This window comes from Bombina bombina, chromosome 6 (assembly GCF_027579735.1).
Source record: "Bombina bombina isolate aBomBom1 chromosome 6, aBomBom1.pri, whole genome shotgun sequence".
Classification (NCBI taxonomy): domain Eukaryota; kingdom Metazoa; phylum Chordata; class Amphibia; order Anura; family Bombinatoridae; genus Bombina; species Bombina bombina.
Window position 1 is genome coordinate 482781677 of NC_069504.1, and position 23605 is coordinate 482805281.

Sequence of the window (23605 nt, forward strand, 5' to 3'; positions counted from 1 at the left end):
AGAACCTGGGAACTTGCACACTGACTATTGCAGTACCTATGCTGTGCCCTCTCTATTTCTACTGTGGACCATCCGTGACACACAGCACTGACCCATCACCCGGATGTCTATCACCTGCTGCTGGGCTGAGCCTGAGCGCCTGAGTAACTACCTCTTCTTACTCTGACTCTGAGAGTCCTGGCTGTGCTGCTCCTGTGGCTGCCATTGTAATTTATAAAGTAGTAGGCTACACCCACGTCACGTACTCAGCCCCCGGGCCCCCCCTCCAGCAGCAACCGGCTCCTTCACACTTACCTGGCTTATTATTTGACTCGTACTTTGCTTGTCGCCCGCGAAGCCTCAGCCGTCCTGACTCCTGTCCTCCTTGGCTCTACCACGTGGCCACACAAGGTCTGCTGCAGCTCCTGCCGCCTGAGCCTCTATGCGCACGGCGCGTGGAGGCGGAGCTAAACAGCCAGAGCAGGTCACAGTGGGAGACGTAGTGTAAAATATGTGGACCGGATTCTGGATTTATTTACACACCGGCCGGTCCACATATTAATTTGCAGCATTGCTTTTGCTTACAAGCTGGCTCGCCTCTGAGGCTCCACTGCTCCAGTCCAGTCTTTTTTCATCACACTGACTGACTGAGTGTGTGGAGACGGAGCGGAGTGTGAGACACAGGACTGAGGGGGCTTCTTCTCATAATAATCAGTGTCGCACACTGCCGCTAAGTTAAAAAAAAGGTCACAATATGCTGCCCCGCAGCCCCCCCACCCCCCTTGCAAAAAAATAAATAAATAATAAAGACCAAAAAAAAAATCGTAACATTTTGTTATTAGGGGAAAAAAAAAGCTACTTCTATGATGCATGGGGCGGGCCCCTTTAAGAAGTCGGGCCCTCGGGCCAGGGCCGATTTGCCCGACTTGTCAGTCCGCCCCTGAGTGTGTGTCTCCACTGTTTATGCTATTAGTATCAAACCTAAAATGAAATTGCACAGCTCACAGAATGCAATCTGCAGCACATTGCAAATATAGTTTTTTTTTTCCTATTTTGACTTTTGCTTTGTAAAGAAGTTTGTTCTCATATTATTTATTGAATTTATGCCAACATAGTCAATATGCCACATAAAATATACTATAGCTGTGCAAAATTATCTATCCATTATCATTCTTAGGAATGTTTTGGTGTGTTTCTAACTATACATTTCTAAAGATTCTGCTCATTTTTGTTCTGATCTTCCATGTCTGATGCTGGACATAAACTGTAGGTATAATGTGACTCACGTTTACAAGGCAGTGCTAGGGTTGTTTTTTTAACCAGCATGGGTAATTTATTTAGATTATTAGGGCAAGTTTTAATGATGTGGAAGAATTGTCCCTATTATGCTTGAAGGAATCGATAATGAAATTTAGAATAACTCTCATTCACAGGAAAAATATCCTCTTACAGTATTATGTATATTGCTAGAAATGTTCAAACAAAAGTGGCAATCCTATTAATATAATCTTAAATGCTGTATCTCAAATGATGTATTAATGTTTAAGCAATGCAAGTGTGGGGAGACAGTGACACCTGGAGGTGGCATAAAGAATAGTATAGGGAAAAGATGTTGGAAGATGTCTTAAAGTGATGGTAAAATCTCCCCTTTATAAAAACAAATCCAGAAAGTTAGTGATAATTTAGATGGAGTTTAATTCATCAGTTGTAATGAAGATGTGCCATAACTTGCTTTTTAATATAGATATAAAATTCAAATACCCTGTGCTCCACCACCCACTTCAAAAATCAGTTTTTTCTGTGAGCTAACGGTTTGAATTGTTGTCCAATCAACGCTCTCCCCATATGGCACACTTGTTGTAACTATGTCGCTGATTGCAGAACAATTCAAACTGTAGCTCACAGAAAAAAGTGGGCGGCGGAGCATGGGGAATTCAAAATAAATTCTCTATACATAAAAGGCAAATTAGTCATATTTTAATAATTTTTCTTTAATGTGTCAAAAGGGGAAATCTTTTCACACAAAAAATTGCTTCATATTAAATATGTTCTAAAAAGAATTATATGAAATGTCCTTTCCAACCTAAAATTACTTAACTTCTCATGTGCCATTATATTAGAGTATATTATCACCTCTATATAGTTTTCATGATGCAGGAGCATTGTAAATTTTACCGGAGTCAAGTAAGACTAAGTTGACCAAATGCCCCTTTTTTAGGGATAGTCCTGAATTTAATCTGTCCCTAATTTTTTAAATGTCTAAGCTATACTGTCCCGGATTGTTAGGAATATTCCCAAATGGTTTTCCTCTCCCTTCACTTTCCACAAAATCAGCTGCAGTAACTTCTCCAATCCAGCAAGGGTTGCTATTGCGTATCACAGTTTGCGTTCCCAGTGACAGCAGGAATTGTTAGTTCACTTGCCCTTTGCCTTGCTGAGGATGGTTGGCAATAAGCTAGTGGAAGAGGGTGATTTCAGTCTGGTCTTCTTTTTACTGGAAGCCTCTGCTTGCTTTTACAGACCAGCAGGGTGACAGAGCTGGGGCAATCTAGTGGCTGCATAGTGAGGCAGGATAGCTCTGGGGATCTCCATAGTGGTGATAAGTGCCAGGTACAGCGTGCAGCAGAGTAACTTCTATACTATAGCAGGACTTAGTGGTGATCAATGCCTGCCTGCTGCCTCTATACAAGGATAATATGTGCCAGATGGTGTGTGTGCAGAGCTGGGGTAGTTCTATACTTGTGTGATAGCAGGGTTTTACAAATTGCAGAGCAACATAATATTGAGCTCCTGGCTACTAACTTTATAATTTGTTGTATATGTAAATGTAAATATATCTGTCTTGTAAAGTTGTGTAAGTAGCTTCTCAATATTCTAGTGGGCAGATTACGAGTGGCGGGCTAACAGTTGCGCACAAGCAATATCGGGTTTATTGAGGCAGAGCACATTGGAAGGAGTGTGCATATTACAGGTTGAAAGTAAAGACGTTTGCTCAAGCGCAATTCAATTAACGCACATCGGGCTAGCGCAACCTCTGAGCTCTGATTAACTTTTACACTTGAATAAAAGTTGCACAAAACATCAAAAATAAATTTAAAAGTACAGTTACACTCATAATAACACTATATAATCATTTAAAAAAATTAAATTGTATAAAAAAAAGATATGAGGTCTCAGGTGTTAGAAAAAAAGGTAGCAAAGGGCTTTAACATAGAGATACATACATATACATGTCTATATATATATATATATATATATATATATATATATATATATATATATATATATGTGTATTTATATATTATGTATATATGTGTGTACATATGTATTTACAGACATATATACACATAAATGCATATATAGACATATATATATGTGTGTGTGCAATGGAGCCCTTTGTATATATCTATATATAATCATCTGTATATATCTATACCTATATATCATTTATATATATATATATATATATATATATATATATATATATATATATATATATATATATGTATTTAAGAGTAAATAGAACATATTCTGCTATGTGTAGAACATTGGAATGGGAAATATTAATATTTCATGTCGGGTTAGCGCACTTGAGATCATGTGATTGGGTTTGTGCAACTTGTGGGTTTTTTATTTTTTTTCTTTGTCACTTTTCGTGCTCCATTGAAGTCTACGGGAGAATACATTAACACGATCGCGATATTGTAACTTTTTAATTTCAACTTGTAAAACGCACGGCATCCGACGTGTGCAAAAAGCCAAAGTCAAGCAAAGTTAGCATATGAGCGGGAGCGATAAAATAGCACTGCACTAGCAATCTAGCTCTATGTATCATTCTGACTGCATTTTACGTGTCATTTATCATTTTCAAGTCATGCAGAGCAGAAAGTATGGCAATCTATGTGCAAAACCATAAACATGAGTAAGACAGATAAACTAAGTATGTGTTAAAAGCTCAATATCCTTCAACTTAAATCAGATATCTAGGTACACTTTTAGCATGTGAAGGTGATAAGTGTTCGGGACTCGAGCACTTACAGCTACTGCATGGGTTAGCGTACAGAGAAAGGTGGTATGCGTTTGGGCTGGTGCACTTACAGTTACAACATGGGCTGGCATAAAGAGGAATGGGATGTGTTTGGGAGTGGCGCACTTACAGCAAAAGCATATTTTTACACCTCAACATTTATGAAGTGTCCCAAATTTGTGTGTGAGGTGTCCTGAATTGGGGTCTGGGAAATCTGGTCACAAGTCGGGTTTACAAATCTGTTTAAAATTTAGGAGCAAGTAAGAATATTTAGGAGCCAGACATACTTTTAGGAGAAAGGCAGTGACATTTGTGTAGAAATATATGAAGAATAACCCAAACAGTTAGGAGCCAGGGGTAAAATTCTAGGAGCCAGTGACTCCATGGGTTTGTCGAGCCCTGCCTTAAGATATATATGTAAATTTGCTCCTGGCCTTGGTCAGAGTGAGAGAAAGCATTACATATAATCATTTATACTTAAATGTGTAGCTCTAAGACTAGAGGGCGCTTGCAACAATAATTTAAATGTATTAGAAATAATATATTTTTAAAACTGTTACTAAAGATGACTACTAACCAATCTTTTGGATGCATTCTCACTTGCATTTTATTTTTCAGGGAGTAGTCGGTGGAGTGACTGGAATAATCACCAAACCTGTGGAAGGTGAGTAAATGAATAAAAAAAGATAAGATATGGTAAAAAAAGTAAAGCTAAGATTAGATAAGGTGAAATAAGTATAGATAAGATTAGATAAAATAAGTATAGATACGATTAGATAAAGTAAAATAAGTGTATAGATAAGATTAAAAAATTCAAACATCATAGGGAAAATTGTTCAAATATATATATATATCATAGAATGCCATTAACTAATAAATGAATTCTAAGATTCAATGATATTCTATTTTGTATATAAATTACTTTCTATTTTGTGCAAACCCTTAAACTTACATAATACACAGAAAATAAAAAAGTATGCAGAACTGAAATATGTCAATGCCAAAAAAGCTCGGAAATGCAGAACTCTCCTAAATATACATTTGCAGATTTGAAAGTTAAAATGTTTTATTATAACCTATTTGCATGGTCCTGAAAATGACTACATTATAAGAAACATGGACATATGGGGTACATAAAGTCATTCAACTTTCTAGATAACCAGAAAAGGGACAAAGCCCCTAAATGCTTGTTTTGTAATTAAGATAAAGCATACACTTTTAAACAACTTTCAAAGTTGTATCCGTTATCAAATTGTTTTCATTCTCTTGGTAACTTTTGTTGAATGATGCACTACTGGGAGCTAGCTGAACACATACATTGAGTCAATAAAAAGCCACCAATCAGCAGGTAGCTACCTAGAGGTGCATAGCTGCTCTAGACCTACCTAGCTATGCTTTTCAACAACGTATATCAAGTGAATGAAGCAAATTAATTGATGGAAGTAAATTGGAAAGTTGTTTAAAATTGTATTCTCTACCTGAGTAATTGAAAAAAAAAAAGTGGGTTTCCTGTCCCTTTAAGGCTAGGCTCCCACAGTCAGTAACAAGGCATAAAGCCTAATGAATTTTATGTATATTGTTGAGGTGTTTTTTTAACTTTAATTAAAGTAATATTTAGAAACGCTTTCCTAGATTTTTGGCAGTAACAGATTTCAGTTCTGCATATTCTTTCTTCTTTTTGGTTTTCTCTATCCTAAGCCTTTATGAAAGTATCAAGCAAGGTTGTGATTTATATAGTTTATGTAGTAGACAAAGTACTGTTTAGACAGATGGATGACTTTATGTACCCCATATGTACATTTTCTTTTTTAGGCAACTTAATGTACCCATTTTTATGACTCTGCAAATAGGATATAATAAAATATTTTAACTTTCAATCTGCAAATCTAGTAGCATAAAGTAGACTGAAGAGGATCCTTTGTTGTCTGTATCCTATAAAAATAAGAGGGAGTAAAATGATAGCTTGTTGGATATATAGATATAAAGCTATATATAGATAAATATCCAAAAAATACTATTACACCCCCTCAAAGCAACATGTGAGCCAATAATGTCAGCATATCTGTCTATGGGGCCGATCTATTAAAGTGCGAGCGGACATGATACGATGTAGCGTATCATGTCCGCCACACATCGATAAATGCTGACAGCATACGTTGTCGGCATTTATCATTGCACAAGCAGTTCTTGTGAACTGCTTGTGCAATGCCGCCCCTGCAGATTCGGAGCTGTCAATCAGCCCGATCGTATAGGATCGGGCGGATTGATGTCCGCAGCCTCAGAGCAGGCGGACAAGTTATGGAGCAGCGGTCTTTAGACCGCTGCTTCATAACTGCTGTTTCCGGTGAGCCTGAAGGCTCGCGTGGAAACAGGGGCATCAAGCTCTATTTGGAGCTTGATAATTCAGCCCCTGTGTCTTCAAATACACAGCCATTCATCAATTTAAATATTCAAGGTGCACATACCTTAACTCCATATGTAACCTGTGACTATCCCAAAATCCAAGGAACTGTTTCAGGCTTTTAATATCATAAAAATTAACTTATATTATCAAAGAAAAGTAAAAACAAAGTACCTCCAAACATAAAACGGACATTACCCAAGCTGCTAAGGGTAAACCCTGATGTATGATCATAAGTCACTGCATGAAACATATATTGCATGCACTGTAATTCCCCCATCTCTACTATTGTTTTTGCCGCCACCTGGGGGGTAAGCCCCCCTTGTAAACCTTATTACCCAAGGTTCACTTACTTTACCCGTGACATATATATATGTATAGTTTGGGTAAAACTCAGATTGGGATATTATGAACTACTGGGAAGAAATCTATTTATTTGGCTGTAAATCAATGTGATAGGTTGTACAGTATATTGTTGTACTGATAAGTCCTTTTATTGTGTGGGATTAGAGTTTTTCTAACCAGATAAAAAAAAATATATGATATTAATACTCATATAAATGAAGAAATAAAGACATTTATGAGAGATTTGGGTTATATGTTAGCTATACAATTTGTATAAAATTGTTTATTGCATACTGTTTCAAACTTGTATCATTCAACAATTACAGAGATTTTGTGACTGCTTACTGAAGAGTTCGAGGTTTGTGAGTAAGGACCCCCAACTGTTTTCTTCACCTTAAAGGGACACTAAACCCAAAAATGTTCTTTCATGATTCAGAAAGAGAATACAAATTTAAACAACAATCCAATTTACTTCTATTATTTATTTTGCTTAATTTTTTAGATATCCTCAGTTTAAGAAAAAGCAATGCACATGGGTGAGCCAATCACATGAGGCTTCTAAGTGCAGCAACCAATCAACAGCTACTGAGCCTATCTAGATATGCTTTTCAGCAAAGAATATCAAGAGAATAAAACACATTAGATAATAGAAGTAAATTAGAAAGTTGTTTAAAATTGCATGCTCTTTCTATATCATGAAAGGAAAAAAATGGGTTTCATGTCCCTTTAATCCTTGTTCTGGCAAAGTCTTGATTTTTTTTTTCGCAGCAGCTTATGCCTTGGGTTCCCCTCAGGAATCTTCCTTTGTGACTAATAAGAACATGGAATGATTTAATTTATTTTTATTTTTTTTAATTTTTTTACCAGATCCTTATTGGTTAGATAAGTTTACCAATCTGGTTTTAAAAGAGCAATCACAGTGCTGGAATTGAACACTCCCCAAAAATGATTAATTGATATTAAGTATAAAAGTAGTAGATCATCAGTGCCGTAATTTATTCATTATGCCTGTTATAATCTGACTCCAGGTTTAATCCATCTCCTTTTAGTCAGCATCAAGGTCTCGGCACCAGGTGTTTTTTGGCCTTCCTCGCTTCCTTTTCCCTTGAGGGTTCGAGGTAGGGCTTTCCTGGAGATGATTGACACAGGCTCACAGAGGGTTTCACCTATCCAGCTTCTTTTCATGATTGTTTCATGGGTAGGGAGTTGGGAAGTCTGTGGCTATAGGTTGTTGTTGCTGATGGTGTTTGGCCAGCGGATTTGGAGGATTTTTCTTTGACAGGTGTTGATAAAGGTCTGGATTTTGTTTATGGTAGTCACTAGTGTCCTGAAAGTTTCTACTCCATACAAAAGGACTGATTCTACGTTGATGTTAAAAAGCCTTATCTTGGTTGGCAGTGTTAGGTCCTTGGAGCTACACGTCTTCTTTAGCTGGATGAAGACAGCCCTTGCTTTGCTGATGCCGATTCTTGTCTTGACGTCAGCATCTGTGATGCCCTGCTTGTCTATGACACTGCCCAGGTAGGTTAAAATCTCAACCTCTTCAAGAGCTTTGCCTGCAGGAGTGGATGCAGCTGTGCTGGATGTGTTAGCCTTCAGGATCATTGTTTTGCCCATATGGATTTTGAGGCCAAGTTGTGCTGATGTGACTTTTGCATCTGCTGATGTGTATGTGAGAGTAGGGTCGGTCGTCTGCAAAGTCCAGGTTATCAATCAAGGTGTCCACTGGATCCCATTTATTCTCCCTTTTTGGATGTATTCATAATACAGTCTATGGCCAGCAGGAAGAGAAAAGGCGAGAACAAACTTTGAAGGCTTCCGTGAGTTGTCCTCCATGGACTACCTTGCAGGACATTTCCATGTAAGAGTTCATAAATATTCTTTCAAGTTTATCTGGCACACTGTAGTGGCAGAAGGGTGTCTCTATTGAATGCCTTCTCATAGTCAATGAAGTTGACATAGAGGGAGTAGTTCCATTCTATTCACTGCTTTGCAATCTGGTCTGAACAGGATCTATCTTTGCAGAAGCCAGCTTGCTGGTCTCGCAACTGGGCATCAACTTGTTAATTAAGTTTGTTCAGGATGGCTCTGTTGAACACTTTGCCTGGGATTGATAGAAGAGTTATCACTTTTGAGCAGTTACTCACACCGCCTTTTTTGTTGATCTCTATGAGATACCCCTCTATCCAGTCTGATGGCACCTTTTTTTCTTCCCAGATATTTCCAAACATGGGGTAGAACATATCTACAGATGTTTCAATGTCTGCCTTCAGTGTCTGCAAGAAAGTTGTCAAGTCTGTCTGCCTTCCCATTTGTCAGTTGTTTGATAGCTTGCCTTATTTCTTCCTTAGTTGGTCTGCTGTTATCAAATGGCAAATCCCTGTCGGCTGGCTGTGTGTTTGGATGAACTGGAGTCTGTTTTAAAACTGTTATTTTTCCACTTCTTCTCTGAAATATGTAGCTGCATAGCACTATAACATTCATGTTAATATTCGCTTTCCTCTCTCTCCAAGGCTGGGATGCCTTATAGTCTCTTGGTTGATGTTTCTATAGCTAGGCTTTTTTGTCTAGTGGAGTAGCTAGCCCCACACATAACCCCCCTCCTTTCACAGCCAGACTTGGGATCGACCATGGTGGAGAACTTAAGCTATAATGCATGCCTGAGAGTTAAATCTGTTATATAATATTTCTTAAAACAATGCTTTTATCAGCTTTGGCTTTACAAAATATAGACGGTCTAAGAAATTCGCAACCGATATCAAAGACTATAATGATTTAAGTTGTGGCAGTATTAGAATACTATTAATTATGAAGCAATTTTTACACAGTAAGACAAATGGCATTTAGGCAAATAAGTGTAGGGTTATATTAGTCATTACACTTAACGTTACCATCCAAACAACTCATCCTATGTTTCCTTTAGTTAAAGGGTCATTAATCTAGTTTTTTATTTTTATGTATTTAGTTATTGTACTTCAATATTGGTTATGAACCAGTTTCAGAGTAGAACTTGGGTTCTCTGCTTGGGTGAAAATGCAACATCCATCCTCTTGTGCAGTCGTGTTTGAAACACTCTTGTCCATTGATTGACGTCACAGCTGTGATCCCTTGCGAGATATAGAAAATTCCTCCATATGCCGTTCCATTTGTGTGAGTGTGATTCACTGGCTAAATAATAAAGAAAAAACATACAGGGCTAATGCGCATGTGACTTACTTTATGTGAAATGCGCACACGATCTGGAATGCGCAAAACACTCTAATATGTAAATTCCAAGCACCGTGATTGGCCAAACTAAAAAAGGAAGCCACAACCATTTTTTGGGAGTTTGACTTCAGTTTGTGGAAAATAAAATACATGTTTTTATTATTATTATTACAGCAGCTTCGATTTAAAAAAAAAACAGTAAGTGTAATTTATTGTTTGAATTTTTAAAGTGAAGGTAAAGTTTTACCTATCTCTATACACAAATTAATTATTCCCAGTTTAAACAATATTATCGCTAACTTCTTTTCCCCAAACAATTATATATTTAGAAAGTAATCATGTTTTATATTTCCCTACTGTGCCGCTCCTGACTCCTCCCATCAGTAATTTCCTTATTTCTGCCTGAATGACATATAGAGCAGCCCAATCCGCTCTATATCCGTCTCTAAATCGCGTTCATGAGGATACAATGAACTGCGCATGCGCATAGAGTCGTCTACTGTTAGCAATACGCATGCGGTAATCCTCCTTTTTTCACAAAGCGCAGGCGTCATTCGTCTCAGCTATAGATATCCTACATACATTTCGAATAAGCATGCGCAAAACTGGATCGCGCTTGTCTAACAAGACTAACAAATTCTAAACACATGCGCAGATCATCCAGGAGCCGGATGACGTAAATTGACGGCCGCCTAACGGCCAGATTTACAATTGGTTGATAAAAAAACGTGACCTTCAAGAATAAAGAAGAAGAAAACACTGGGTTGAATTTACGGCTAGAAAAAAGTTAAGTATAAACGGCGAAAACTCACTTTATACTTCTAATTAAAAAAACTGATGACTGAAAGTACCATTCATTTAGGGGGACAAGTAAAAATAGATAAAGAGAAATAGTGAACTTTACCTTCACTTTAAGTGATATAGTTATTTGGTGGTCATTTTTGGTAACTTTTATAATCCTTAAATCTTATGACATTTTGTTTCAGTGCAATCACAATAGTGTGTTTTCGGCACACAGAGAAAAGCCCTATTAACATGGAACCTAAAAGTTCTTGGCAATCACAATCCATTTTACTTTGCAAGTATTCCTAGACACTTTTAAATTGCCACTGGAGACATTTTAGAGGTGTATTAGCTTACATGGTATTGATGAATTAAATCTCTATTCATCGCTATTGTATACTCTGTCTTCAGTGGGTAGGGCAGTAATTTGTATATGTTCATTTACATATGTATATGTGTTGAGTACGTCCTATTCTGTACAGCTAAGGGGATCTGCAGGAAAAAAGGAGATCATGACCCCAACAGCTAGAAATGCTGTGTAGCAATCTTTTTCTGTTATGTTTGTTTCTAAGTCATACTCCCACTGACCCTCTGGGGTTAACATCTCTTCTGTGTGCTTTTCATACTGATTCTGTACTTAACTTTCTCTTCAGCTTTAGCATCTTTATCCTTACGGTACTTCCCTATTTCCTTAGGTTACTATAATGGAGAAGATGGGTGCAATCAGGTCTTTGTGCCACCAGCTGATATATTTTAGCGAAGATCTACTGATCATTTAACTCCTTCTTACTTGAGTTTTACAGTGCTACCTTTCAGTCAGAGTGTTCTGGGTCTGCAGTTCACCAAAGGGCCTTGGAGGCTCCAAAAAACTCTGTTGTAAATGAAAAGAACATATTTACTCAGCTATTACTGAGTTGGTAGCCGCCATGCTTCCCGCAGTTAAATGCAGAAACATGCATGGGACAGAAGGTGATTCTTCATAGGCCTCTAGCTCCGTAGGAGTGACCTGTCTAAATACCCTGCAGAGAAGCAGTGTACATTTAAATTAAAAGCATCCTCCTTAGATGGATTTTCAGAAACTCAGGACCCTTCAAGAGGTGGAAGAGGATGTAGGATGCGTCCTTAAATTATGTATAATTGTGGGAGGTGTTTTGGATGTGGATGATTCTGCTACTCCTAACAAGCCAACTCTTAAAAAGATTGACAAATTCTTTAAGCTGGTGTCTGTCAGTCCCTGACCTAGCGACAAAGGAATAGAGTAAACTAGGTGTTCTTTTTATTCCATATGCCAAATTCAAGGCCATGTTTCCTCTTTTCTGTACAAAATTAGAGGTATGGGAAAATATTCCTAAACTGGATGGAGCAATCTCTACTCTGCTTTGCAGGTTTATCTTTCTTTTAGAGGATAGTACCTCATTAATGGGTCCTATTATTAAAAAACAAAATGTCAAGGCTTATGGTGACAATTCTTTCAGCTGGTTTATGTTCCGTCCATCTGTGAGTGTAGCTTGTGTAGCTGCAGCTATTTCAGGCTATTTACCAAAGTTCTATTGGCCTTATTGAGTGTGGTGTGAGCTTATTGCATCTCAGTAGCTCCATATCTAGTTGACATTCTGGTCCAGGGGCCCTGTCTGTTCTTTAACTGCTTCATACAATCCTTGTCCACAGCACATATATCTCAAAATGTTATTATAGAGTTAGATACAAAAAAAACACAGCGTTTTAGGCTATCCCCCTTTAATCATGCCATAAAATGTAACAATCTCACTCTCCGTTTATTTTATAACTTAACAAGTTATATATTGTTCCACACGTGTTTTCACATTTCTTACTATGCCACATAGTGGTTCTTTGTTATGTACCTCCTTACAAACTTGCAGACTTACTGAAGCTACCCCTAGGGGACAACTTTACTCATTATGGGATTGATTACAATTGACATGCTATTGTTAGCGCAGGCCGCAATAAGCAATATTGGAACTGTGCTAACTAGCATGCATATTACAAGTTGAAAGTAAACAGTTGCACTCGATCAATATGGTATATGACAAGGGATTTGACTATTATTGATCCCAAATATATAGTATTTAAAGAGAAAAAAACCTAAGTGCGCATCCAATTAAAATGAGAACATTGTAGGAAATAAAAACTTTAAAGTGAATTAATATAGTCACCATGAGTCTAAATGTAAATAAAAATAAATCTGAAATGTCAATAACATCTCTATAAGTTCAATGCTGAATTCGATGTGTCCCATGTGTTTACACTTGTGATCACATTAAAATATATATCTCTGTTGCTCCTAGTTCCTAAATATACAGCAAACATTACCTTGGATCTTCCCGGGTAAACAAACCGGTCACCTTTTGCTTTTTTTCTGGAACGATGTTGGAGCAAGATAGACCAATTCATCTATGTCCGTTCAACAAAGCAGTATCAAGGGGGCGTGTCCTTATACGTTTCGCCGACCAATCGGCTTCTTCAGAGGTTCTAACGTTTTTTTTTCCTACAATGTTCTAGTTTTAATTGGATGGGCACTTATGTTTTCTTCTCTTTAAATACTGTATATTTTGGACTCGTTTATATTTAAATACCTACAAAAATAATTTTGAACAGTTATCTTGAAGTGTGTGTTTGTTATAGAATAGCCGTATTAACAGTGTGCTTGGATTTTTTCTCATTTATGCATATTCTTTTTTGATTTGTAGTGGCAAATCTATTTTCCCTTTGGCAGCTGCTGTCAATCATTTTATATTCGCAGCACGTTTCTGTACATGTATGTATGTATATATATATATATATATATATATATATATATATATATATATACACACACACATTTAATGAAAAATCATTAAAATCAGTTAATATTTCTTCTATAAGATACGACAAGTCCACGGATTCATCCTTTACTTGTGGGATATTATCCTCCTGCTAACAGGAAGTGGCAAAGAGCACCACAGCAGAGCTGTCTATATAGCTCCTCCCTTGACTCCACCCCCCAGTCATTCTCTTTGCCTACACTAAGTAATAGGAAGGGTAAAGTGAAAGAGGTGATAAAATGTTAGTTTTTATTTTCTTCAAGCAAGACTTTTTTATTTTAAATGGTACCGGTGAGTGCTATTTTTTCCCAGGCAGCAGATGGATGAAGATTTCTGCCTGGAGACTGATGATCTTAGCAGTTGTTACTAAGATCCAGAGTAGTTCCAACAGAATGGCTGAGGAGTACTTAAGAAACTTATGTGTGAGGAACGGTTTTCATGCTACAAGCATTGAGGTATGTTCAGTCATTTTTTTCTGTAGAGACTGTGTTATTTCAGAATTGGCTGACAGTATCCCCATGAGGAAAGGGGTAAGCAGTAATCCTAATGTATAGAGAAGGGGTATTACTGGACCTGTATGTTGGGCTGTAAAAAATGGTTGACACTGATAACATGATGTTTGTGGGCAAATGATTCTATGATGGGAGATAAAATAAAGTTTTTTGTGGCAAATGTTTTCATTTATTTTGGCAATGGAGGGTACACATGGCTTCATTTAGACTTGGGTATATGAACCCACATGGCTAGGTTTTTAGACCGCTCTGGTGCGGTTATTGTTTAAGGCTGTGAGACATCGAGGTAGATGGGCGGGGCCTATTTTCGCGCCTCAGTTGCGCAGTTGTATTCCCCATGCAAGCAGCAAGCTCCAGCTCCGGTGGGCCTTTCAGGAAAGTTTGAGCCTAATCGAAGGGTTAATCTGATTTTGCAGACCCATGAGGGCAGGTAGGCGCCACAGCAGGGCTGTGGCGAGGTGCAGTTTTGTTTTTTTTTTGCTTAATTATAACGTTTTTGGTATAACGTTTGTTGTCCTTAAGGGTTAAGTATTCCTTTTCTTGTGGGGCAATCTTAGCTGGCAAGTTGGGATACATTTATCATAAAATTGATATAATTTTATCGTTTTAAAGCAGTTTTGGAAAATGGTATGCTTTTTTTCTCTTAAAGGCGCAGTATCGTTTTTTCAGATTGTTATTTTTTTCACAAAATAAAGTGTTTTCAAGCCTGTTTGTGGTCATTACTAGCCTGTTTTAACATGTCTGACATTGAAGAAAGCCAATGTTCCATGTGTTTAGAAGCCATTGTGGAACCCCCACTTCAAATGTGTCCCTCATGTACTGAAAGGGCCTTACATTGCAAAGAACATATTTTAGCTGATAAAAGTATGTCTCAGGATGATTCTCAGTCAGAAGAGAAGCAGGTTATGCCATCTACTTCTCCCCAAGTGTCACAGTTTAACGCCCGCCCAAGCAACGCCAAGTACTTCTCACGCTGCAAGATATGGCTGCAGTTATGTCTACTACCCTTACAGAGGTATTATCTAAAATGCCAGGTTTACAAGGTAAGTGCAGCAGGTCAAGTATTAGAGTAAATGCTGAGCCCTCTGATGCTTTATTGGCCATCTCCGATGTACCCTCACAGTGTTCTGATTTGGGGGTGGGGGAATTGCTGTCTGAGGGAGAGCTTTCTGATTCAGGAAAGATGTTCCCTCAAACAGACTCAGATGTGACGGCCTTTAAGTTTAAGCTTGAACACCTCCGCTTGTTACTCAGGGAGGTCTTAGTGACTCTGGATGATTGTGACCCTATTGTCATCCCGCCAGTGAAACTGTGTAAAATGGATAAATATCTAGAGGTCCCTACTTACACTAATGTTTTTCCTGTCCCTAGAAGAATTTCGGACATTGTTACTAAGGAATGGGATAGACCAGGCATTCCGTTCTCTCCCCCTCCTACTTTTAAGAAAATGTTTCCCATATCTGACACCATTCGGGATTCGTGGCAGACGGTCCCTAAGGTGGAGGGAGCTATTTCTACCCTAGCTAAGCGTACAACTATACCTATTGAGGACAGTTGTGCTTTCAAAGATCCTATGGATAAAAAATTAGAAGGGCTTCTAAAGAAGTTGTTTATTCATCAGGGTTTTCTTCTGCAACCTATAGCGTGTATTGTTCCAGTAACTACTGCAGCAGCTTTTTGGTTTGAGGCTTTATAGGAGTCTCTTAAGGTTGAGACCCCATTAGATGATATTTTGGATAGAATTAAGGCTCTCAAGCTAGCAAATTCTTTTATTACAGATGCCGCTTTCCAAATGGCTAAATTAGCGGCTAAGAATGCAGGCTTTGCCATTTTAGCGCGTAGAGCGTTATGGCTTAAGTCATGGTCTGCTGATGTGTCATCTAAATCCAAGCTTTTAGCTATTCCCTTTAAGGGTAAGACCCTATTCGGGCCTGAACTAAAGGAGATAATTTCTGACTTTACTGGAGGTAAAGGTCATGCCCTTCCTCAGGACAAGACGGTTAAAATGAGGACCAAACAGAATAATTTTCGTTCCTTTCGAAACTTTAAAGGCGGTCCCTCTACTTCCTCATCCGCCTCCAAGCAGGAGGGGAACTTTGCTCAATCCAAGTCAGTCTGGAGACCTAACCAGACCTGGAATAAAGGTAAACAGTCCAAGAAGCCAGCTGCTGCTACCAAAACAGCATGAAGGGGCAGCCCCCGATCCGGGACCGGATCTAGTAGGGGGCAGACTTTCTCTCTTCGCTCAGGCTTGGGCAAGAGACGTTCAGGATTCCTGGGCATTAGAAATTGTGACCCAGGGGTATCGTCTAGAATTCAAGGATTCTCTCCCAAGGGGGAGATTTCATCTTTCACGTTTGTCTGTAAACCAGACAAAAAGAGAGGCGTTTTTACGCTGTGTAGAAGACCTATATACCATGGGTGTAATCTGCCCAGTTCCAAAATTAGAACAAGGGCAGGGGTTTTACTCCAATCTGTTCGTGGTTCCCAAAAAAGAGGGAATGTTCAGACCGATTTTAGATCTCAAAACTCTAAACAAATTTCTCAGTCCCATCGTTCAAGATGGAGACCATATGAACAATTTTACCAATGATCCAGGAGGGTCAATAAATGACCACCGTGGATTTGAAGGATGCGTATCTTCACATTCCTATCCACAAAGATCATCACCAGTTCCTCAGGTTCGCCTTCCTGGACAAACATTACCAGTTTGTGGCCCTTCCTTTCTGGTTGGCCACAGCTCCCAGAATTTTCACAAAGGTGCTAGGGTCCCTTCTGGCGGTTCTAAGGCCGCGGGGCATAGCAGTTGCGCCCTATCTGGACGATATTTTGATTCAGGCGTCAACTTACCATCTAGCCAAATCTCACACGGACATCGTGTTGGCTTTTCTAAGAACTCACCGCTGAAAGGTGAACATAAAAAAGAGTTCCCTCTGATAGAGTCGGTAGACATGAAAAATTTTCTGACAGAGGTCAGAAAATCAAAGATCTTAACCATTTGCCGAGCACTTCATTCCATTCCTCGGCCATCAGTGGCTCAGTGTATGGAGGTAATTGGACTAATGGTAGCGTCAATGGACATAGTTCCATTTACTCGCTTTCATCTCAGACCACTGCAGCTGTGCATGCTCAGACAGTGGAATGGGGATTATGTGGATTTATCTCCGCGGATAAATCTGGATCTAGAGACCAGAGACTGTCTTCATTGGTGGTTGTCACAGGATCATCTGTCCCAGGGAATGTGCTTCCGCAGGCCAGCATGGGTCATAGTGACGACGGACGCCAGCCTCTTGGGCTGGGGTGCATTCTGGAACTCCCTGAAGGCTCAGGGTGTGTGGACTCAGGAGGAGTCCCTACTACCAATAAATATTCTGGAACTGAGAGCGATATTCGACGCGCTTCAAGCATGGCTTCAGCTGGCTTCGGACAAATTCATAAGATTCCAGTCAGACAATATCACGACTGTAGCATATATCAATCATCAAGGAGGAACAAAGAGTTTTCTAGCGATGATAGAGGTTTCCAAAATTATTCGATGGGCAGAGACTCACTCTTGCCATCTATCAGCAATATTTATCCCAGGAGTGGAGAACTGGGAAGCGGATTTTCTAAGTTGTCAGACTTTTCATCTGGGGGAGTGGGAGCTCCATCCGGTGGTGTTTGCAAAATTGATTCATCAATGGGGCACACCGGAATTGGATCTGATGGCATCTCATCAGAATGCCAAACTTCCTTGTTACGGGTCCAGATCAAGGGATCCTCAAGCAGTACTTATAGATGCTCTAGCAGTACCATGGTCGTTCAACCTGGCTTATGTGTTTCCTCCTTTTCCTCTCCTACCTCGTCTGATTGCCAGAATCAAACAGGAGAGGGCTTCGGTAATCTTGATAGCGCCTGCGTGGCCACGCAGGACTTGGTATGCAGACCTGGTGGAAATGTCATCTCTGCCACCGTGGAAACTGCCTCTGAGACAGGACCTTCTCATTCAGGGTCCGTTCCAACATCCAAATCTAGTTTCTCTGCAGCTGACTGCCTGGAGATTGAACGCTTGATTTTATCTAAGCGGGGATTCTCTGAGTCGGTCATTTATACCTTGATTCTGGCTCAAAAGCCTGTCACTAGGAAAATTTACCATAAGATATGGCGTAAATATCTTTATTGGTGCGGATCCAAAGGCTACTCATGGAGTAAGATCAGGATTCCTAGGATTGTCCTTTCTCCAAGAAGGATTGGAGAAGGGGTTATCAGCTAGTTCCTTAAAGGGACAGATTTCTGCTTTGTCAATTTTACTACACATGCGTCTGGCAGATGTCCCAGACGTTCAGTCGTTTTGTCAGGCTTTGGTTAGAATTAAGCCTGTGTTTAAACCTGTTGCTCCGCCATGGAGTTTGAATTTAGTTCTTAATGTTCTTCAAGGGGTTCCGTTTGAACCCATGCATTCCATAGATATTAAACTTCTATCTTGGAAAGTTCTGTTTTTAGTTGCTATCTCTTCTGCTCGAAGAGTTTCTGAGCTATCTGCGTTACAATGTGACTCGCCTTATCTTATATTCCATTCTGATAAGGTGGTTTTGGGTACTAAACCTGGATTCCTTCCTAAGGTTGTTTCAAACAAGAATATTAATCAGGAAATTGTTGTTCCTTCTCTGTGTCCTAACCCTTCTTCTAAGAAGGAGCATCTGTTACATAACTTGGACGTGGTTCGTGCCTTGAAGTTTTACTTGCAAGCGACCAAGGATTTCCATCAAACATCTTCTCTGTTTGTTGTCTATTATGGAAATCGTAGAGGTCAAAAAGCTACGGCTACCTCTCTTTCTTTTTGGCTGAAAAGCATCATCCGTTTGGCATACGAGACTGCTGGACAGCAGCCTCCTGAAAGAATTACAGCTCATTCTACTAGAGCGGTGGCTTCCAAATGGGCTTTTAAAAACGATGCTTCTGTTGAACAGATTTGTAAGGCTGTGACTTGGTCTTCCCTTCATACCTTTTCCAAATTTTACAAATTTGATACTTTTGCCTCTTCTGGGGCTATTTTTGGGAGAAAAGTTCTTCAAGCAGTGGTGCCTTCTGTTTAGGTATCTGTCTTGTCCCTCCCGTTCATCCGTGTCCTGTAGCTTTGGTATTGTATCCCACAAGTAAAGGATGAATCCGTGGACTCATCGTATCTTGTAGAAGAAAAGGAAATTTATGCTTACCTGATAAATTGATTTCTTCTAAGATACGACGAGTCCACGGCCCGCCCTGTCAATTTAAGACAGATTATATTTTTTTGTTTAAAACTTCAGTCACCTCTGCACCTTTTAGTTTCTCCTTTTTCTTCCTATACCTTTGGTCGAATGACTGGGGGGTGGAGTCAAGGGAGGAGCTATATAGACAGCTCTGCTGTGGTGCTCTTTGCCACTACCTATTAGCAGGGGGATAATATCCCACAAGTAAAGGATGAATCCGTGGACTCGTCGTATCTTAGAAGAAATCAATTTCTCAGGTAAGCATAAATTTCCTTTTTAAAATGTTTAACTGTGTTTTTAATGTAAATATTTTACATTCCAATGTTCTTCACTTAGAAGAAAATGTTTTATTTTGAAATTGATATTTCTATATATATCTGTATACATATATTTACTGTATACCTGATATATGTTATATAGATATTTGTTATACAAAAAAAGTATTAGATATATTTAGAAATATGTATTTAAAAAAAAAAAGAATATTTTCTCTATGGGAAGAACTTTGGAATGTAAAATATGCATAACTACCTTCGGGTTCAGCCTCAGATCTTGTGCACCTAAGATCAGGTAGGATCTATAAGATTCAGGATTATTTCTATGCTGTTTATTTTAATCAAATGCACATTTATATTGGAGAGACCACTAAATTGTTAGAAACCGTATTCAGGAGCATAACCTATTTTGTAAGAATTTGGATGCACTGGTGTCAGCACTTTTTTTGAGGTAAGGCAAACAATCAGTCAGCTGAGATGGCAAGTCATTGATCAGGTCAAGAGGCCAAGAAGAGGGGGAGATAGGGAGTTAATGCTGAGAAGAAGGGAATAAGGACTATAATGTGTAAAGGTGCCCCCTAGGGGTAGCATTAGAAGTTTGTAAGGAGGTGTAAATACATAGAACCGCTAGACGGGGTAGTAAAACAATATGAAAAAAATTATGGAACAATATATAACTTGTTTTGTTTTAAGTTAACATATATGGCGATTGTTACACTTAATGACGCGAATAAGGGTGGATAGCCCAAAAATTTCCTGCTGTACTTTGTTGGATCTAACTCTATAATACAAGTTTGAGATATACGTATGTGGTCAAGGATTGATTGTTGATTATCTGGGGGCTGGCAGTTAGCCTCTGTCTTCATGTGCACAGTTATATAATTAAAGGGACAGTGCTGCTTCCATGATGTGTTCACTTCAACTGCTTCATAGTCATTCTTGGCGAATCAACCTGCCAAAGAGTTCCTTAAGGCCCCAAATGCATGTTTTCTTCTTAGGGTTAATCATAGACTAATAGAACAACACAGAGCCAAACTGCAACACGCACATACTAAACTAATTTCTTCAGCCAGTCTGGATTGGGATCATGACAGATGTCTGCCTAAAGGGTTGGTGAGCAGACTGTAGGTCTCAGATAGCACAGGAAGTTTGGTCTTCCCTGGATGTAAAATTGCCCATCAACATCCTGGAACTCCACAATTTTCAGATCGCTATACAGTTGGGCCTACCTAAGGCAGGAATCTTTTATACAATAGTCAGAAGATGTCATAGCAGTGGCTTAAATAAATAATCAAGGTGGAAATTGTAGTTCCTTGGCAATGAAAGAAGTGTCCCACATATGTAGATGAGCAGAATGCCACAATTGCATCATTTCAACCATTCGTATCCCAGGAGTGAACAATTGGGAGGAAGACTTTCTCAGTCTCCATCACCTGAACCAGGACGTGTTCAAAGTGATAGTGAGGCATTGAGGTTTGCCAGAAATAGACCTCTTGAATCACAAGCTACCCTGCTATTGTACAAGGTCATGGGATCCTCATGTGGATTCCATAGTGGTTCCCTGGCCATTCAACCTCTACATTTGTCCTCCGTTTGTGTTGCTATCCAGGAGGATAGCCAGAATCAAACGAGAATGAGCTTCAGCAAATTTGACTGCTCTGGTTTGGCCTTGCAGAACTTGGTATGCAGATCTGATTCAAATGTCCTTTTGTCTACCTTGTGACTTCCTCACAGAAAGGACCTTAATATACTTTCTTTCATCAGGATCTCAAAACTATGAATTGACAGCCTGTTTTTTGAAAGCCTAGTGTTGATTTTGCGAGAACTTTAACATTCTATGTAGAAGCTACAAAATAATTCAGACTTTTTTTCTTTCTTGCTCATCCATTTCTCTGGACCTTGCAAGAGTCATATTTAAGCTGCTTGTCTTAAGATTTTACTGCATAAGGCATACTTGGTTGCAGTGAACACTCCTCTTGAGCACACTGCTGCTCATTCCACTAGAACAGTTTCCACATCTTGGACCTTCCGTAATGAAGCTTCAATATACAAGATATGTAAGGCACCTGCTTGAAGGTCTTCACATACTTCTCAAAGTGGTAACATTTTATGAAAGTATCTCTCTTCTAAAGGCTACTTTTGGGTCAGGAAAGCATAGTGGTCTGCAAGGGACTGATCAGTAACATACCTGTCTTAACTGTATTGTCCCCTTTTTGTGATGATCGTGGACTCTCACTACCTTATGAAAGAAAATTAAATGTATGCTTACCTGATAAATTCATTTCTTTCATGATTGTGAGAGTTTAGGCACTTCCTTGTTTTTTCTGTGCATTTGGTTTCATAACTTTTGTTTTACACTTTGTTTTGCTTTACCTTTTTGTCTTTTATGGTTTCCTCCTCTACTTGACATTATGTATGACTGAATGATTCTTGGAGGGTGGGAGGGATTAAAGCTCTGGTATTTTGGGATGATTTTGCGCCCTTCTAGTGGAGTGTATTCCCACATGTTATGATCTTGTGGACTCTCATCATCATGAAAGAAAATCATTTATCAGATAAGTATAAATGTTGTATTTATTCTTTTTTGCATGCCACCATGGGCAAGTATTCCAGTGTACTCCACCCCATAGTTATCAAGTAACAGTAGTATGCCTTGTCACTTACTATTTTTCTTGCAGGGGCAGAGATAACCTAATATATTAAATTTTATTTAAATTATTAGGTTAATACAACTGCTTTTCAATCTTAATTTTCTTGCAGGTGCAAAGAGAGAGGGAGCAGCTGGGTTCTTCAAAGGCATTGGAAAAGGCCTTGTGGGAGTTGTGGCACGACCTACAGGTGGCATTATTGATATGGCGAGTAGTACATTCCAGGGCATACAGAGGTAAGAGTTTTTTTCTGGCTTATATGAACACAATAGTTTTCAGAGAAAAATGAATAAGCAAATTATGTTTAAACAAATTAGTAATCCTGCTCTGGAATATGTGATTTCATTCTTATAGTGCAAAAGCATCTATCTCTGAACTATTTTAACAGAAGTTACTGAGGATGCATTTCCCTCCCAGAACACAGTAATGCCTCTTAAATGGACAGTGTACTGTGATTTTTTTTTTCCTCCTGATTAATTTGTTCCCAATGATTATCTGCTGGAGGGTATTACATTGTTTACATAAACTCCCTCACCTTTATTTTGTTTTTGAAATAGCTGCTTTTGCCTGTTGCATCCCCATCTATATTGAAAATGTCCCTAGTTCAAAAATAAAAGCTATAACCATGTCAGAATGTCTTGTCTCCTGATTTATTAAGATCTTCTAAAACATGTCTTCATAGGGCATGGGATAGTGAGTTACTAAAATGTTCATTTTCCTTTGCATTGGTCTTAGTGGGTAAAGAGTGAGATAAGAATCATTTGATATCTATATATATATATATATATAGGTTTGCCATCATTGCAAGCTCACAGTTGGAGAATATAGTCAATTCATATGGAAAAATATACCAAAAGGAACAATTTCCCATACATTTTTTTACTCTGCAGCTGGCATAATAAGTCTTTGGATACACATTGATAAGAAAAAATATTTTATAATACACTGATCCTTTAAGAAAAAGTGTTTTTTTGTCATTAACTAATGATACATTCTGCCTGACTCATCAAGCTTGCACCTGTTTATCATATTATCATTTTGCTTTGTTTTCACTGATGTTTTACTGCAGCCCCTTCATGTACATCAGAAGAAATGCTTGGAAGAACCTCTATAATAGGAAATGTCTATTGTATACACTACTAGTGGTGTGACAGCATTATTATCAATGATTTTTATTGAGGTTTAACAGCAAGGTTTAGATGTGTCTGTGATAAATGTACAGCATTCTCTGTAGTGACATTACATATGATGCAAACATAAGTCAATAGCAAACAGTAAAAATAAAATTGACGCTTTAAACCTATGATTGATTATAATTGGGTGTCTAGGGTAAACCTCCTATTTTCCAAATTTTAGAGTGATTATATTGAGACCCTCT

The 23605-nt window shown here is 38.6% G+C and overlaps 1 protein-coding gene across 1 annotated transcript in view; it reads left to right on the forward strand.

Moving 5' to 3' along the window:
• The window catches only part of VPS13C (vacuolar protein sorting 13 homolog C), a 1402311-nt gene that overhangs the window by 1333287 nt on the left and 45419 nt on the right, over nt 1-23605 (forward strand). The window contains 2 exon segments of the mRNA XM_053719302.1: nt 4625-4670; nt 22340-22463. Coding sequence (XP_053575277.1) covers nt 4625-4670; nt 22340-22463 — 170 coding nt within the window.